Raw genomic sequence first — 19523 nt, 5'->3', positions numbered from 1 at the left:
AAAATAATTTTACAGTAAATGTGAAGAGAAATTTTTTTTTTCCTGAACCTGGATCGAAAATGTAGACCATTTTGATCTAATTTCTCTGTGATTAATTTGTATCAATGGAATTGGAGAGGGACAGATATGTCAGGTTTTTTCTGAGTTTCACATTTAGAGTAATTCCTATTTAGACATTAGCAAATATTTGCTGTGAGCAAGCTACTGTAGTCATTCCATAACTGCATTAGCAGAATAATAATAATTGTAATTTTTCCTTATTGGAACTACATACTCTATGGCTTCATAATAAAAAATCAAGCTACAGCAATCCCAACCATTGTAAACAACTCCGGAGTTTCTTTGAGTTGTTTGTATTAGATTTGGGTTGAATGAAAGTGGTATTTGTGCTATACAGTGTAGGACCAAACTTGTATACACTTGTTAGGATTATAATATGCTCAAATGGAATAAAAGAGCAATGTGAGAAAGTAATTTTTAAAAGAAGTAATTATTCAATGTGGGTAAGATTCATTAAAAAAAGAACAGAAGGAATGTTTGCAGCTGAGTGCTTCCTCATGATTTGTGTTTTTATTGTAAGGCATACTACCAGAATCTGATTTTTACTTAATATTTTCCTTGATTTAGCTAAATCCTGTTTTGGAATAAAATATTCAAATTGTAACTTAATTTTTTAATCATTAAATCACAGTGAAAATAGTATATAAGCAAAGCATATTTGCTACAAATATTTAAAGAAAGTCAAAGTCTCAAAACAGTGAAATCACTGAAAACTTGATTTCTTTTTTCATTAAATAACTGAAATAGTGACCAGCACAGCAATGCTGCTGTCCTCTCTTATTTCTAACATCATCTTTGGATTATTTGCATCCAGCACTGCCTCAGGTATTGCTGCCTTTCAGCATATAGTTCTTTTCCTCTCTGGTGCTTTTCTCCAGTGAGAGAATGCAGAACTCCATGTGAATACAGAACTGTCTTCACATTCTTTTACTGAGATGCTAGGGGTTTTACATTATTATTTATAAGATATTTTACACTGTCCTATGAAATAATTTCATACTGTAAGTAAAAATTACCTGACATATAATTTTTAACGAGGACATATTTTCTATTATTAATATATTTAGAGAAATTTTATACATATTCATCTAGCATGTTTTATCTAATAGCAAGGTGAAACAAAATTCCTGATTCACTTTGGTTTCTGCAGAAGGCTTTGTTTAGAAACATGCTGCCTGCCTTTACCACATTTCTTAGCTGTTCTGGACAAAGCAAATGATTATCATGTGTGTTTCAACTAACAAAGCCAATTATTTAAAGTCTTAATTTCACCTTTTTGAGTTATGAATCAGAGTCAGCAAAATACTCTAAAATTGGGCTTATTTTGAGTGGGGGAAAAAGGGTTTTTTAAATAAAAGTAAAATTTACCTCAAACTCAAATGTAGTTATACTTGGTTTGTGTTACACCCTAATGGAGGTAAATTACTCTACTCGTATTTATCAAATATATATTCCAGAATAAAATATAACATGCAATCCTCAATTGCTCTTCTTGCTAGAATTACTTTTACATTTTTAGAACAATAGAAACAATTGTACCTAGCAATAATTATGCCTAGCTAAATAGCTTCATGTAAAATGTTGAGTGTTTAAATAGAATACAGGCTGTAGGAATGACATCTTTATTATTCTTTCAGTATTTAACATCAGAAATCCACATGCTTCAAATTCACTTAATTCAACCCAGTCATATAGAAGGATAATTATATTACAGTAATAACTTCTTCTGACTTTGCACATAGGGTAGTTTTTAGGATGTTTGCCCTGCTGTGGACTTCAGAAGCACGATCTGTAGAAATTGTCTATATCCAATTCATGTCATGAAGTTTGAGGGAATGTTAGTGACAGTGAATTCTTATTGAACAGAAGGGCCTTACGGCTGAACTGGGAAGAAGTTGTAATAATTGAAGATAGTTTTCTCCTTCTTGTTTATGTCTTGATGACAACTCATGGTTTGAAAAAAATAACTTTTTTTCTCATTTCCTTGGAGAATATTTGTTTTCTTTTTGGTGGAAGGAGATTTTGAAGACAACTAACTCCCTACATTGTTTACAACTACCTAAAAGGAGGTTGTTGTGGTAAATGCACCCAGCTAGGAATCAGCCTGGAGACAGTAGTCTGCCGGAACCTAACCTCGGTACAAGCAAAAGACGTAGTGTATCTTCCACGTGCTTTCCACCCAGTAACGTTCAGTTCAAAGCACCCACGTCTACCAGCATAATCTTTCCAGTCCAACCCTCTGATACACATTGGAGTATCTCTGTATATAGTTAGCAGCCACCAATGTCCCATCGAGTCGCCATCTGGTGGACATGCGATGGAATTGCACCCTTCGTTATTTAAATACAAAGTAATTCTGTAAATATTCCGATTGAGTCCTAATTATAAATACTAAAGCACTTATGGGATGTATTTCACAATGGTTCACTAGAACATGTATATAAAATAGTGGTTCATCGGTTATTAGTATTTTAAATAATAATATCCACATAATTCATATTTCATATTCATAAATTAATAACCTCTTCATCACAGTTGTAGTGAGGTGAATGCCTGTCTCTTCTCCTAAGTAACAAGGGTGAGAGGAAATGGTGTCAAGTTGTGCCAGGAGAGGTCTAGGTTGGGTATTAAAAGTAACTTCACTGAAAGGGTTCTCAGACATTGGAATAAACCCCCCCCTAGGGAGGTGGTTTAATCCCCATCCCTGGAGATGTTGAAAGATGCATACATGTGGTGCTGAAGGACGTGGTTTAACACCAGACTTGGTAACCAAATTAGATAATGGTTGACCTTGGTGATCAAAAGTCTTCTCCAAACAAAACAATTCTATGATTCTAAGTCCAGGGTTTTTTTTCACAGAAAAGTTTGCAAATAGCTCAGAAAAGGCTTTCTCATTTTACATTCTGCTTCCTTGAAATAGTAAGACAGTTTCACAGTCTGAAACAGTAATCTTCTTCAGAGCTTATTAGCAAAATTAAGTTTGTTACAACTAGGATTTATATCTTCTGCTAGTAGCTAACATACCATTTTGATTTTAGAAATATTAGTAATATTCAATGAGGTCTTTCTGCAAATTTAAATTTGTATTCTCTGGTGCATATCTCATATGCTAGACTTTCCTCCTGACGGACCACTTCATTACCAGGGCTATTCTTCAGATATGAAAATAATTTAGATAACTATTTGAATTAGGTATCTAGTTTGTATTTCTGAACATTACTTTTACATAGAATACATAGAATAAACCAGGTTGGAAAAGACCCTCAAGATCATCGCGTCCAACCCATCAACCAATTCAACACCACCTAAACAACTAACCCACGGCACCAAGCACCCCATCAAGTCTTCTCCTGAAAACCTCCAATGATGGCGACTCCACCACCTCCCCTGGCAGCCCATTCCAATGGGCAATCACTCTCTCTGTATAGAACTTTTTCTTAACATCCAGCCTGAAATAATATATATAATATAGTTATACCTGGGAGGGACACTAATTAATCTAAAAAGAATTGGTAGCAGTCATTCTAGCTGAACTACCAAAGGCTGTGCTTATTCAGAGGCTGTGTATTATTATTATTTTTATTTTTTATATTTTGGACTACAAATTGTTCTGTTCCAGCAACCTCCCTACTGTTGTTGCAATCCAACCATCCAGTACTGCTGCCAAAATCCATGGGTGGCTGCATAGTGGCAGTTTTGGTTCTTAAGGCCAATTTATATTGAGAAGCCTGCAATGAGAGGGGCTTGGGAAGATAGGCATTGAGCTGACATATCTTGATTATGGATAAGTACAGGGAAATTTCAGCAGGTTAAAAAGTATGTATAATTTGTTACACCAGCAAGAATCCTCGTAAACTAACTGTCCAGCTAGGGGCTAGCTTGGTGATCCTCATGAAATCTGTCACAGCAGCCCTACGTGATTCGTTATCTTGACAGGCATGATTAACCTTTCCTGTGGGCAGTCCAATGGCGGTTTATTAAATTGAAATTCTGTTTTAATCATACTTTAAAATCAAATGTTTACCCTTTTTTACTTCCTTAGTTCTCCTTTTGGTTCACCTAGTGGCAAGCCATTTGATAGCAGGAGTAGAGCTCTAAATGGTTCACCTTGCTAATTGTGTGATTTTGTTTGAAATCTTGGCTGTCACTCCAAAACCAAGAGGATTCTTCTTTATTTAGATACCAAGGACAAAAAACCCCTAGTTTGAATCAAGATTATTTCAGTTCTTTCATTTATTTATTCCTTTAGGAATGTATTTTGAGTAGATTTTCCCTTTCTGCTTTGGTTTGGGTTTATGTAGATAGCATATCTAATGTTACTGTCACATTGCAGTCTCTCATTTTATTCATAATGAAGTCCTGCTTGTGACCACGATGAAAAATTGGCCCAGGCTGCTAGACAGTCTTTAAAAAAATAAAATAAAATCTGATATGTCTGATAAGAACAAATATATATTGGCAACAATATTCATTGGATGCTCTTTTTTCTAAGATAAAAGACAAATTAACTGATACACTGTGTCATAATTATCATCCCTTCTCCCAATTACATTTTAAATAGAAGTATATTAAAAGAAACACTAATTTGGAGTCTTACATTTGAAATTAATGTTCTTGCAGCAAATATTTTGTACTTTCAATCTTTAAGTGTTTTCAGAGATTAAAGGAAATTAATGCTGGCATGTTTCATTAATTTGGCACTGCAACAAGAGGAAATGTGGGACTAATTTCATTTATATGTATTAAGAAATGTGTCAGTTTTTCCATTCTGTCTCTCTAGGGCATTTTTTTACTGCAAGGCCTGTCATGATGACATCACTGATCCCAAAAGGATAAAAAAATGTGGCTGCAAACGGCGTAAGTAATATTTCTATCACTCCCTCTGCTCTTCATGTAGTGTTCATTTTAAAGTGTATCTGTACATATGTTTACATGGTGGTAAGAAAAACTAAGAAATAAATACACAGTAGCATAGTAAGTACCATTTGCATTTCTGAAGTCCTTACACTACATTTCACACCACTCTTCATTAAAACCTTCATTATGATCCAAAGCTACCAAAATCTGAAGAATTAATGCTAGTTATATCTAATTGTGGAGGTTTCTTAGTTAAAAGTAACCTACACACCCAAATCTTTGCTCAATGGTTAAATAAGTTATCTGTTAAATTTTTTGGGTTTTTTTTAAGACATATTTTATTTGTATTGTCTTCTCTATGCCTCCTTCATGTAGTGCATGCTTTTTACACATGCTGTATGAAAACAGTTCTCAAAGATTTCTAATTTTAGTATGAGACCTACATTTTTCAATGAAACCTCTTAGCAGATAAGAATCAGGAATTCACAGTATAAAAGGCAAGAAACTTTTATTATACATCAGTGAGAATCAATGTTACTTCCTCAGTACTAGAAAACCAGGGAGAAAATACTATCCTTTGGGACAGTGAAGACAATGGATATCAGCAGTAGGGCCATGGAGAGGTGAGAGAGACAGCTTCTACGTGTAGCACAAGGAAATGTCCCAAATGGCATGGTCACATGTATCAGTCCAGTAAATTAGAGTGTTGGAAAAAGGAAGACTGATGGAGTTAGTGAGGCAGCAGAAGAAAGCTCTTAGAGCTGCTGCAGTGAGCACTGAAGGAGGGCACTTCTCATTAAGGAGAGAATCCTCTGAGTAAGTTGAAAAAGAAAAAACTGGTCAGTGAGAATAAAATCTTAAATTTCCCCTTATTGTCTTCCCTCTCCCTTCATCTGCCCTCTTCCCTCTTCCCTCATCTGCCCACTCCCGTCTACTTTCCTACACACACACACACACACAAACACACACATGCATGGTCACAGGTACCATCATAGCTGGCAACTCTCAGTACCACTGAGAACATCTTTCATTGAGGAACGTGCTCACAATTGTTAGGAATAATACAATCGCTTTGCTTTTACAGTTCTGTCAGTGGGCAAAAAATGTAAATGAAAAATTTCAACAGTAGTTAGTTCATTTTTGTCTCTCAAATTTTGGTGCCAGCCTTGAGATCTTTTTTATGGACCTGATTTTGCTGCAGTCTGCTATTCACATAAAATGTCTTAGTTTTAGCTTTCCAATCACTAATCACTTTTGGAAAATCTTTACTGTGTTATCCATCTGTAAGCTACGCAAATCATGGGGCTTAAAAATGCAGTTAACCAAAACAAAGCATAAATTAAGAAAACTCCTTCCCTGCTGAATTAGGAAACTGTCAACTGATCTGTCAACAGATAGTATTTCAATTTGATTTTCAAAGACACTGCAAATAGTTACACATGCATATATGTAGTCCTATATGATAGATACCTTTTAATTACCAAGTAGCATAGTAATTAGAAGCAGCTGAATGTGGAAAATGTGTAAGATGAACTGAAAGGTTGGTATGTAAACATATTGACACATTCAGGTGAATTAAATGTGAAAGAACATCTTTACATGGAAAACTTAATTATGGTGGCATTAATTAATGCATCTTCCTGTGACACTTGAAAACTGCATTCTTTAATAATGCATCTGAGGTTGCACATCAATTTAGAGAGTGTCTGAAGATTAGCTTGTGGTTATGTTGGAGTCTAAACATAGCCATTTGTTCAAACCTGTTAGGCCTAATATTAATAATTCAGGGCAGATCAGTACTTTTCCATGAGGCTAGTGATAATTGTAACCTTGGTTTCCTTTTGCAGTTTCTTTGCCATCTCTTTCTCCTTACCCATCATACTCCCTGAATAACCTATGAATGCTGATGTCACATTGTCTGGGGAAATGCTTATGTGGAAATTTTATTCACAGATTGTTAATATTTTTTTAAATGTTTCCAGTCTCTTTCTTATTCCATTTAACTACAGTTTTTGCAACAAGGGGCCAAATACATGTATATATTTATATAAAATGCAACCATGTTGTGATAAAATCTCTAAACTGGATGATCTCCTCCTACTGTTTCTTTCACTTTGTGCAACAGCTATGGTCTAATTCTCTCTATATTTTTTCCAGTGACTGCTTGCTGTGAGCGGTGGGGGTTGAACCCCAGAGGGGACATATCATATGTACATTGATTTGTTTGAAGGAATTTCTTGAAATCTATGACAATTGACAAACTTTTGATTTATTTTTCCTCTTGCTGCCTTGGAACACGGCCCCTACTATATTTTAACTGCACACTGATAGTGATCTATTGTGAGTAAAAATGGGTTCCCTGTAGCCCAGAGTGCGGTCCAACCTGTCTTTCTCTAGCAGAGAGTATTTTTGTTCAGTTTTTGGTTCTTTTCTTTATTTATGTTGCATGTAGCAGTGACGTCATACCCACAAGTTTCTCATCGTTTACACCCATGGACATTAGGGTGACGTTGAAGAAAATACAGCAGTTTTCCCCTCTTATGCCTTTTTGACCCCTTTTTTCCACAACCATATTTTTTAATCCCTATTTCAAAGTTATATCTCGGCAATAGTATTTCCTTTAAATTATTCCAGAGATATCTCAAGAATTTTTAGGAGTATCAGTTAAGCTGGCACCATTACTGGGTTAGGTGCAATTCATTGTGAGATCCGTGTTCAGGTTTTTTTTGTAGCTTGTCTGCTCCATTGCATAGCTGACACAAAAAGCACAGCACAACAGTCTTCTGCTGTCCTTCTCTAACTCCTTTCTCCTCATTGGCAAAAAAGGAGATTAGGGGAAAGCCAGAATTAGATTTGTGGCTAACTTTTAATGTATAAACCTGCAGATATTTTCAACATGAAATAAGCCGCAATGATTGTTTTCCTCAGCTTGCTTTCTTTGAAATTTGTTAGATGAGTAGAGCCACACTGACTTTTCAGCACCTAAACTGTAACATTTTACATTATTATTATTATATATAGAATATGAACTTTATAGACCACTTCATATCAATCTGAGTCATACAACTTTTAAATGTGCAGAATCTATGAAGGCTCTTGTCAGACAGTTAGTGTGTACAGTCCTGTTAATTTAAATTAAAACAGCTTTTGGGATATGGAAAGAATTTTCTGCTTAGAAACACAAGCACTGCAAAGAAATCTGCTGGTTATAAGGCAGTGTTGGTATTACAGGGGTTTGTTCTTTCAAACAGCACGAGGGGTCAAATATTTCATAGCCACAGTGAGGCATTACTGTACCAGACTGAGGCTACTAACCATACCATACATCTGCAGCTGTTCTAAATAAGTGATGAGACTTTTTCACTATTACACCAGATACTCTCAGTTTATGATTCGTTGTCATTATTTACTATTTAACTTATTGTGGTGTTGGCAAACTACCCTGAAAGAGTGAGATGCTCTTCTGGTAGAAAGGATACAAAGAGTGAAGAGGAATGTGTCCAAAGATCTATTTTCAGACAATAGAATGACACGGCAGAAACACAGGGCAGCACAGAAGATTGTGAAACAGGTCAAGATGATAAGAATCAGTACCAAGTAATACACCAGAAAGGAATTAATTTCTATAGATAAAATGAGGAATTCCATTGACTTTGAGACAAAATACTAGAAGTAATGTGGATTTATTTGAAGCAATGTTTTTCTTAAAAACATGTTTCTATGCTGAGGTTTTTCTGGTCCAGAGAAATTAAACAATAATACATCAACAAATAAGAGCTCTTCATTCTGAGAGAGTATTAGAAAACAAAAGGCCATATGGTTTGCCTTAGGTGTTTCGTTGTTTTTTTTTCCATTTCCCCAATAGCTTCAATTTGTTTAGGAGTACAGTTAGCTTTGATAGTACACTGGCTGAGAGTCTTCTTTAAGGGCATAATCAGATTTGAAATTTAAAATGAATTGGTCTATAAATTTGCCATTGCTTCAAAACTTGCGAGTAAATCTTACAGCTACTAAAATAGGGCAAAATGTCCACTCAGTTCATCTGCTGTTTCTACAGTTTTGACAAAGAACTGTATGAATTCCAGCAAAATAGTCATGAGTTGCCTTTGATTGCAAAAATTGCAAGGTGGTGAACAAACTGTCCTTATGGTCTTGAAGTCATTCTGTGAAAACTAAATAATGGTGAGATAGCTTTACCAGTTGTGTTAAGAGAAAATAAATTCTCACAAATGGTTTAAGATATGCTGCTGTATTTTTCAGGAAACTGAGACTGTGCTGCGGAAAGTCCTTTCAATATTTCAGTCTCATGATGCAAACCAGCATTGCTACAAGGCGATCAGATCAGTCTAGTCGTCCTTTAATGCTGCTGTTTTACTTACAGCGTGAATCATGAGAACCTGATGAATTGAAATGACACTGTAGGCATTTCAATTCTTAAGTGAGGTGGGACCTTTTTCTGCCTTATGCCGGTTTAGAAACATGAGTTTCTTCGCCAGCTGTTATCTCATAGAGACCCACTAGATGTCCTCGTAGATCTACTTTTTGTTACTGTTGAGGGTCACAAGAAATGCTATGGAGCTGAGTGGAGTAAGAGGATTGGTCTAAAAATTTTTTAAAGCCCACACATAACAACAGCAAAACAGCAACAACAAAATAAAAGCCCAGCAAAGTTGAACGGATACTTTGTTCTGCTTGCTTTAAAAACAAAAGAAAAAAGGGAGCTATTCCTTGACATCTTAGGTAGAGAATAATCTACAGTTTCCTTTGCTTATTTTTGCAGCTGGAAATATTTCCCATTACTGTTTGTGGACTCTAAGTAACACCTCAGATGCAGACAATCTAGAAATTTCTACTGAACTTTTTGAGGTTTTGATATCAGAAAGCAAAGTTTTTTCCTAGCTTAGACATCTAAAGCACATTCCTTCCTTATTAGAATAACGGAGGGCCTAAGAAAACTTTCAGCAAAAAATACCTTGTTTTGTCGGTAAATTAAGTAGTCTGATTTCCTTGTCCATGATAATTTCCCATTATATTTTTACTAATTCATATTATAAATGCTTTGGGATTGTAATCATGCCAAATAGAAGGATGTGTTATTCATGTCCATTCATTATTCAGTTGAAAATAGGGAAGTAATTTCCTTTATGTCCCAACTGGCATTTTCACTAGTTGCAAATAACAGTTCTATTCAAAATCCATAACATTTCTATGAATAGAAAGTAGTTGATTCTTAGGTGCTACAGGTGTCAAAAGAATTTAACACCCACCCAGAGGCTGTTCTTAAGGTCCCCTTGTCTTTCTGCTGATTTCCATTTTTTGTCAATGTTTTTTGAAGTTTTATAGGAAATGGTGTATGTGTGGCTGTACCATTTAAAACCATTACTGTCTGTCTGATCTTGTCACTAGTCATCCCTACTAATAATCCATTTTTTGTTTTATTTGAAAGAAAATAAGTATTGTATTTTGGTATGAATGTAACAATGACTGTACAAAAGGAATGAATAGTCAAAGCATGTTTTCTTTCTCAAATGTATTGCTCTGATATGCAGTTGCTTATATACTGGTTGAAAACCTTATTGCAAGTCCTTTCTGCTACTTATATTTCCAGGTCCAAGCCTGTTTCCTGCATGTTAATTATGTGAAATACAATATGTGATGCATGATCTCCAGAACTACTGATAATAATAGTTAAAAACAGTCCCTGAAAGGGCATTGCTTTTGAGAGGCACCACGGAGTCCTTTCCCTGTTGAACAGAAGGGCTTAAATTTCCCACTTCATTGGTTAAAATCTCATGAAAATGGTACAAAAAGTTTTCTTTCCCAACTGTCTTTGTCCTTAAGGATGATTTCTTTTAATTTTCGTAAATATGTCCTATCCTGTTATTGACTGTTTACAAGATATGGCTGCAAGTAAATGAAAGCCAGGGACTGTTACTAACCAGTGACATAGCAGTTGAGAAGTTCTGAGCAGTGTGTTTTGCTACAGCATATGGTTATACAAAGTCCTTCAAAACAGCTATAATTGTAAGAAAATGGGCCTGCCTTTTACCTCATCTATTGTTAGTATGTCTCAAAGATGCCTTTTTTTTTTTTTTTTTCCCCTTTTCATTTCATTAAAGTGAAAATAATATAATAGGCATAATGGAAAGACTTCCATATTTTTAGTAACATACTTCATTTTCCTTTTCCTGCCCAACTTTTCAATTTTAAAGAATGTGTTGGGAAGAGTTAGACAGAGGGAAACCATGGGAAAACAAATGCTGTTTTGAATTTTTTATGTACTTTGAATGTTTATGCATCAAAAGCTGCAGTGGAAACCTTCTTACTAAAAGCCAAGCTCTGAGGAATGATGTACAATGCAATGAACAAGCCTGATGCTGCATGATGACTTTCTGAACAGCTGTAAGATAACTCTTCTAGGATGCTAAAGGAACATGACATTAGTCATGTGGGCAAAGTTTTAGAGGAATGGAGTCGCTGCTGAAGAGATCACTCATTCATCTCCCTCAATGCCTGTTTTCCACAATCATAATGTTACCCTTGCTTGACAAGTATACTGTATGGCAAGTCATCAAGGCCTTAGAACAGGACTTGACCCATTTGAGTGATTTCAATCCTTCTTCACAGGTGACTGTGGCATTAAGAAACTGGAAAAAAATAAGATAAATTATTCTGAATTTAATGCTATTGCTATAATGCAAAAATGCCATCCTAAATGGAAGGTACAGGCCAGAGAAACATTACCTTTTTTCTGCATTTGCTTTTAAGGTTTTGTTTTTGCCTGTCCGTGTTCTGTTTTGTTTTTAGTATAATTGAGTCAGTTCAATCTAAACCATTACCAAAAGTGTTGGTTCAGTGCCACATGTGAAACGATCTAAATGGCCTTTGCATTTCCTCAGGCTGAAGCATACCCGTGATTTGGGTAGCATACAAAATTGTACAATAGTAATTGCACAGACATTCATAAAATAGGATGATGTATATTTCTAGAATACATGGCAAGGGCATTTGGTTGACTGATTGGTATAAATGTTCTAGCTTAGCCTGTGATTTCTTTGGGGATTAGCCCCTAATTCTATATTCAGCTATTTGGTTCTTGATCTACCTTTCAATGCAGAGCAGAAAACATGCCAGTGATTGGTTCAGCATGTTTCAGTGGACCAATGCTGTATGTGCTTTTGGTGATGCCTTATTTGTGAACTGATTTTAATGTCAAGCATATTTACCATACTGGTGTGTCTCTTATATGGACAAATTTTGGTACTCTGTCAAGACTCAATTTGAATTCCTGAAGATATAATATAAAGAAAGTAAATCTTTCAGAAAATTTTACTAGCATCTTGTAACTCATTAGTAATGTGTAATTTGTTGCAATAAAATATTCCCTGGCACAGTTTAATACAGAGAAATACATATTTTTATATATGTATATATACATATGTATGTGTATAATGTATATATGTGTGTGAGTGTGTATATCAGAATACATGTGTATGTGTGTTTTTGTGTGTGCATACATGCATACATACATGTATATATATATATATATACACACACACATTAAAGTTATTATTTTTCACAGGAAGCAGGATAGACCAAAAATACCTTAACAAATTAGCAACTTCAGATTTTTCTTTTCATTTTAGCCTGGTAGTATTAATTGTGCCAAGGGAAAAAATATATTCTGAGGATTTTCGACTTTTATCGTGTTCTTTTTTGATCCAAATACTTGACTATAAACAGTAATTCTTGCCCATGTCTGCGGTCACCCTGTAAGACTGAACAGAAATAAAGAGCAATTTATCTTTTGCCCTACTTTTAATGTACAGCCAAAGTGGTATCAATAATTTAATTGCATTTTTTTTCCTGGGTCAAGACTGTTAACATAAACTAAGGCCTGTATTAAATCCCTTAAATTACCTTCCAGCTGCCTTGTTATGTATATAACCTTGCCATTAACCTGCTGCTCTTCCTCTCCTCCCATCCAACACATGGTTATAGCCAAGATGTCCATCTACAAGAGAATGAAACTGGCATGTTGTTTTGATTGCGGACGCTGTGAGCGTGACTGCTCTTGCATGTCAGGCAGTGTACATAGTAACATGGACACCCTTGAGAGAGCCTTCCCACTTTCTTCTGTCTCTGTTAATGATTGCTCCACCAGTTTACGTGCCTGTAAGTTTTAACACCAACACATGCTGTTCCATGTCTGTGATGTCTGTGATATCATCCCCGTCTTGTGTCGTACATTGTAATTCTGTGAGTTTTACTGGGCTGATGCTTTTTTAATAAGTCAAACCCAAATTTGAATCCAGCTCTGTTTTTATATTTCTGTTTTCATTTATTTTTTAATACAAAAAAATGTAATTCACAATTTTGCTTAGTATGCTCTTTATGGGGCATACTCTTGCAATAGCATGCAAGAACTTTTAGTAGTGCAGCATAAAATATAAATTGTCATTAATTAAACAATAAGTGCTTCAGTGGAGGGACAGGCCTATGTCTAAAGCTAAGACTGGTGCTAAGCAGACAGCTTTAATAGTTCTGGCACTAGAGCAGCATGCATTAGAGAGTGAATAAATATGCAGGATACAAGTCAGTAACTGAACTGTAGCAGCTGGAATTCTGTTCTACATGATCTTTATTTTTGTTTGCAATGTTCTCTATAAAGCAGAACCTTCCATCTAATACTGAAACCACAAATACCTTCATAAAAATGGTCATACTTGTGCCATTTTAGAAGGACTAGCCTCATGCAAACTTCCTGATGCAAACTTTTTGAAATTAACTGTAGAATCTGTTCCATAGGACAGTACCATTCTGGAATGTGTTGCAGAACCTCTTTTGAAAGATCAGAGTTGAGAGGGAGGAGACAGAGAACTTAAAACAATCTGTGTAGCCATTAATTTATTGGGCAAATGGTGGGGTTTACAAAGCTTGTGTTGTCAGTGTGATGACAACTGAAGAAGATTGTTAAAAAAATAAATGGTGATTTTTAATTTCTTTTTTCCCACTTTCTGATCCTCTTTGGACGTTCACAGTAGGCAAAACTATGACTTGGCAGAAGAGCTATATTCCTTTACCTAATGAAATGGTACAGAAAAACTCTAAAATTGTTCAGATTCATCTATAAGTTTTGATCAGGAAGTGTGTCCACATTACAAGTTATCACAGATAAAAATGCCTTTTGCTGCTAGGAGTATAATATAGTTAGTAGATGATGCATCTGGTTATCTTTTGATACCGTATGTGTATTGCGGTGTATTGTCCAAACGGTGAATGACTTTTGACATTTGAACTATTTTTCCAGACACATATGTGGAGCATTTAATATGATGATTTTTGTTAGCCTTTTTTTTGTCTGAAGGCTGTCAATAAAATGTCATTAAAAATATAATTTCTTAGAGATTTTACTAGAAATCTTCTTTCAATATATGTGTATGAGCACTCTGATTGTCCTTGATTTTTATCTACTTGATTGCAAATCACACATCACCTCAGGGAAGATAGCTCTCAGTTTTAAGTCCTACTCTTAGTTCAAGGAGTTTTTATGCTTTAAAGATTAAATAATAAAGTGTATCCTTTGTCAAAGTAAAACATAGCAAAACTTATTTTGTTAAGAAAAGTGAAAAAGAAACCTTCCTGGATTGAGAATTACAGCAGACAGTGTTACTTACAATAACAGCCTCTGTACACAGTGCCTGGTATAGTTTGCATCTAGTGGCTATTGCACAGAGTATGTCTTCAGATCCTGGCACTGGTGTTAACAGCAACCAGACCAGGCTAAATGAATATGTCCCTTAAAATGGGTAAAATTTCTGCTGTTAGCACTGTTTGGTGAGGAAAGCAAAGCCATAATTTGTAGGTTTACCGTGACTTTCAAGTTCACTTAAGACTATAGAGGCATATAAAGTAAACATTCGTGATTGTGTTGTCTTGTGAGCCAAAAACCTCCAGCAATAATTGTATTATTTCCACCAAAAACAATACTTTTGGGAAACACATTAGATCCATGTTATATTTTGAAATATAAGTGATATTGACAGCTTTGCGTAATGTTAGTATCCTGTCTTTCAAAGGCCTTTTCCCCCTTTCATCACTCTATCAAATCAAAAGGGATCTCACTCTTCCCCTTGTGAGAGTAGTCACCTTTGTTAATAATAAGTACAAAAATCAATACCAATTCACACTCTTTGCAAAGCAGCATAAGCCTTTCTTTTCCAATTAATATATATATACACACATGCAACATTTCACTGGCAGGGCTTCAATAGAAATCAGTGTGTTTTCTTTGCAGCTCACAGGGGTCGTATGATGCCCATCTTGACAGAGCTAGTTAACTCAAAGAATGGTGGTGAGAGTCAGCTTTTCATTAAATATGGGCAGATGTGAAATGTAGAGTGTTTGACAATTAGAAATGGCAGCAGCAGGGCCCCAGAATCAAAGTGAGGTCAGATTGGTGGATCAGATTACCTCTCTTACATTCTTCAGTTGTTCTGAGAATCATTTTGAATTAGTGTCAGTGGAGCCATGATGGGTTTTGCCCTTTGTCTTTTATGCTAGGACTGTATTGTTTCCCCAGACACTCATTAAAGGTCATTATACTATTACAGAGCTTGCTTTGGTCGTGGTGCCCCAGTTGGGTTGGTTTCCTTCTACAATTGCTTAATGCATTTCTTTCTTTCTTTCCTTTCTTTTTTTTTCTTTTTTTTCCCCCTCTTGGTATATAAAATTAGGCTTTTTTTTTTTCCCCCAAGGTAAATAAAATCACAAACCTTTGTATGAAACTTGAAACAATCAGTAGCTTTTGTAAAAATGAATGCTGTTTATATGAATCTGATGTCAAGTAGGTTATACAAATTTACGTGCTTAATGGTGTACACATGATTTAGTGTACTAATTGTGTAGTCTGTAGAGAAAGTAACAGTGGAGTGTATTTTTCACTGTGAATGAGTTCCTCTGCTACATTGTTGCCTGTACTTCCAGCAAATGAAAATCATATTTTGATTTAATACAATCATATTAAAATAGCTTTCAAGTTTATAGGCTGTTGTCTGAGGGGAAAAAAAAGTAAGGAGATAGAATTTAAATTTTTTTGTGGGTCTAAATTTTTTTTTAGGTTTAGATTGCTACAAAACAGTAGACAAATGGTCCAAGCATTTTTTGCACTGGAGACTCTAGCAAATTAGAATGAAGAGAGGCACTTAGCTGTTGAAAAACCTGGGGTGGTTTATTCAGTGAAATTATATTACTAATAAGTGTGATGTTTCTGCTTAGGTCTGTTCCAAATCTTGGGGATTGCTATGCAAATGATTAATTGATACAGACAGAATCTTAACCTGAACCATTTAATTTCTTCGGTTTTGTATCACCATATGCCTGTGCTTCTCAGGAACATCAAAGGTCACGTTCCAAAAGAAAACCCTTTTCTAAACTTGTTGCTGTGCCCATTGCCATGGGAATCTGCATTTTCCAGGACATTCTTGAAACTAGGCCCAGGCATTTCTAATTCAGCCAGTGAGAAAACATGTTTTGGCATGTTCTGGTAGTCTGTGTGAAGACTGACATTAGTGAGTGTAAGGAATCTCCAGAGACAAAAAAAGACTAGTTGTCACTCTATTTTGAATGCAGGGTTCAGCCTAAACTCCTACCCATCTTATGTGGAAAGAAACACAATGCTAAGACAAGCTGAACTTGTGAAAATAGCACATGTACTATGTGCCAAGCCCAGATTAGAAACATATATCCCATGTGGCCTTCTAGTGCTATCATTTGGTTTGTGCTGAACAGACTAGTTAGCTGCTGAGTCTTTCTGAAAGGACTGAAAAATCACATTCTGCAAGATCAGATGAACATTTTGAGTAGCTCGAATAAGGACAGCAGTTGAGCCAAGGTTGGTACACTGTGCTGAATTTACGTCTGGCAATGTGGTTTAACAAGTTAGGTCAAGAAAAACTAGTTTCTTTCAATGTGTTTCAGCCTGTGCTATTTAGGGCAATGTGAACTGTCTTTACAACTTAAAAACCTGAATTCTATAATGCAAGTTGAAATGACATGTCACATACTGGTTTAGATAGGGAGAACACATAGCATGCACATTGGTCAGTGTATTTTACACTCATCAGTGGTGTAATTATGCTTGGGGTTTTCTAAATGAATTGACTATTAAGTCCTTGATTCCTAAACTACTGGCTAAAAAGATAGCCTTTATTTCTTCCTAGAATGCAAGAGCCTTTCTATGGAATAAAACTAACCTATGACTTCCCTAGACCTGCTGTAGTAGCCAGGACAGTAATACTTTCTTTTATGGATGAGCTAAGATGCAGGAGGGCCTTTATATGCCCTGTCAAAGGATAAGTTTCAGTGCTAGAATTTTCTGTTCACTCTTTAGCAACAATGGTTTCCCTTTTACAGGATATGTATACCACCTTGTGATGATTAGAGACTTTGAGATTCTTAAACCAGCTATAAATGTGATCCCATTTACTTTTTATATGTAATACTCTGAATATGAAGTGTTGGGGTACTACTGTTGCTTTCTCCTACTGCACACCTTTTCTGATCTGTGAGAATTCTGCTCTGGCCACAGGAGGGTTGGAGAACATTTGCTTTGTGATTCTTACTTTTGTATATGCTGCATAAAAACTTTTCTCTTTAATATAACCCATCTATCCCCCTGCGGTCATACTGTCTCATCTCTGTCCTGCACAAAAAGCCAATTGCACACCTTTAATGTTTTGAGGAAAAAGACATTAAAGAAGTAAATAAGCAATGGGGTCTGCTTGGAAGGCAAAACCAGATGTTGCCTCTCAGGCATGACATCATAAGTTCATAAGTAATTAAAATCAGATTGTTATGTTTTTTACAGCTCATTTCTATGGAATGGCGCCACCTCAGTATACTGGAGGATGATACAGCAGTATGTTGTGTAGCCTGATTTTTATTCAGAGCCATAGCAATATAAAGAAACACATGGAACACACTGTGGGTGATATACTCATATTTTTAAAACTAGTTTCAAATATTGTTCTTTCTTTTAGAGTGACAGGTTTTCACTTGTTACATCAGTTCCCATGTATCCAGGGCTGTGTTTCTAAGGACTGGTGTGGCTATGACCTTTCTTCTAAGTACCTCTCAATACTGCATGTGTCCCATTTCAAATTATTGAAAATAATGTAAACATGTTTTAGTATTTAATTTTGAAGAGAAAATAGTATTTTAGATAACTCAGTTAAAATAAAAATCCAGGAGAGCTGGAAGAGACTCGGGCACATACATCTTAATATAAGTGTTGCTACTGAGTAATGAGTGAAGAAAACTAACAATCCTTACCCACCTTCTCAGAATGAACTATTGTCAAGAAAGCTGTTATAACCAAAACTGGACAAAGGAGTTTTGAATCATATAAAACCAGGCAATGGAACAACTGAAAAATAAAATACCAATGCAGGAGATTCCTGCACTCTTCTATAGAGGTCCTTATGGTGTAGCCACTGATAAGAAATCAGTGTTTGTACATGCCATATTTTCAGATCATGCCAGATTTTCAGATCTGCCGTATTTTCAGACATCTCCATACCCTGTGGTACTGGCAAGTCAGAAGCCAGACTCCATAAAATCTGCTTTTGTAAGAATGAAAATCTCTTCATTAGTCTTCCCCTTTCAAGTGTAGTTTATATTTAAAATTCTGCCTTAGCTACTTTCTTCCAATGTTCCTCTCATTTTTGCAATCATACAAATGTCATATGTAGGCATTTTCTCTAAAGAAAACAGGATGGACTGACTCAGTATCTGCAATCACAGTCTTAACTAGCATTCAAGAACTGCTTGCTGGAACAGTGGTTTCACTGAACCGACCCTTTGATTTGTCTGCCTTAATGTGCAGACCTTCAGGTGATCCTCTCCTTCATGCAGCTGTGTATGTTTTTCTGTATTGCTGATACGAGATAGAAGCAGTGATCGGAATGGGCTGGTATATGCCCTCTTGAGGCTCTAAGTATCTATTCCACAATATTTTCTGTCTACATTGAATGCACTGGACTTCAGTATTTCTTTTTCAAATGCTGAGTAAACAATATTAATTACAGAAGGGGGAACATTAACATGAAAAATGGGTACTTTACAACAGATGACTTAGTTTGGCTCTAACACTCAAAAAATTAATTCCTTTCATTCTTCTTTGTTTTAAAAGAATGTGAGTGCTGCTAAAATTTTAACTTTCTTTTGGCTACCATGTGATTGTATAGATGAATATAGATGTAGAAATGTAAGAGTAGAATAAAAACAAAACAATCCTCCCAAACCAAGCTGTTCCTTTTCAGATGATAGAATGGTAAAAGTGAGACAATCTGACTCATTACTCATGACTAGAAAATATAAATAATGAAGCGTATGTCTTTCCATGTGAGTTGTATGATGCAGCATGTAACACTAGGTTGATTAAAGGGAGCTCTGCCCAGTTTGCAATGTCTGTAACAAGGATAGGAATTCTCACATCACCATGGAATAGAGGCACTGCTAAGTTTAGCAGAAAATCTTCTGAAGAATTGTGAAGGTGGGAAAGACTGCCTGTAATTCCTTTAGGCCTTTATGTTGAGTAATGATTC

General features: G+C 35.6%; 1 protein-coding gene across 36 annotated transcripts in view; it reads left to right on the top strand.

The window, feature by feature from the left end:
* KCNMA1 (potassium calcium-activated channel subfamily M alpha 1) overlaps nt 1-19523 on the top strand; it is a 417239-nt gene that overhangs the window by 313434 nt on the left and 84282 nt on the right. For 21 of the 36 annotated variants that reach the window (XM_009897628.2, XM_054163264.1, XM_009897623.2 and 18 more), the window contains one exon: nt 4841-4917. In XM_009897628.2, coding sequence (XP_009895930.2) covers nt 4841-4917 — 77 coding nt within the window. Of the gene's footprint in view, nt 1-4840; nt 4918-7248; nt 7258-12918; nt 13093-19523 lie in introns of all 36 variants that reach the window. The other 15 variants (XM_009897615.2, XM_054163285.1, XM_054163284.1 and 12 more) reach the window with 2 other exon arrangements.

Source organism: Dryobates pubescens, chromosome 8 (genome assembly GCF_014839835.1).
Source record: "Dryobates pubescens isolate bDryPub1 chromosome 8, bDryPub1.pri, whole genome shotgun sequence".
Taxonomy (NCBI): Eukaryota; Metazoa; Chordata; class Aves; order Piciformes; family Picidae; genus Dryobates; species Dryobates pubescens.
This window is presented reverse-complemented; position numbering and strand designations above follow the sequence as displayed.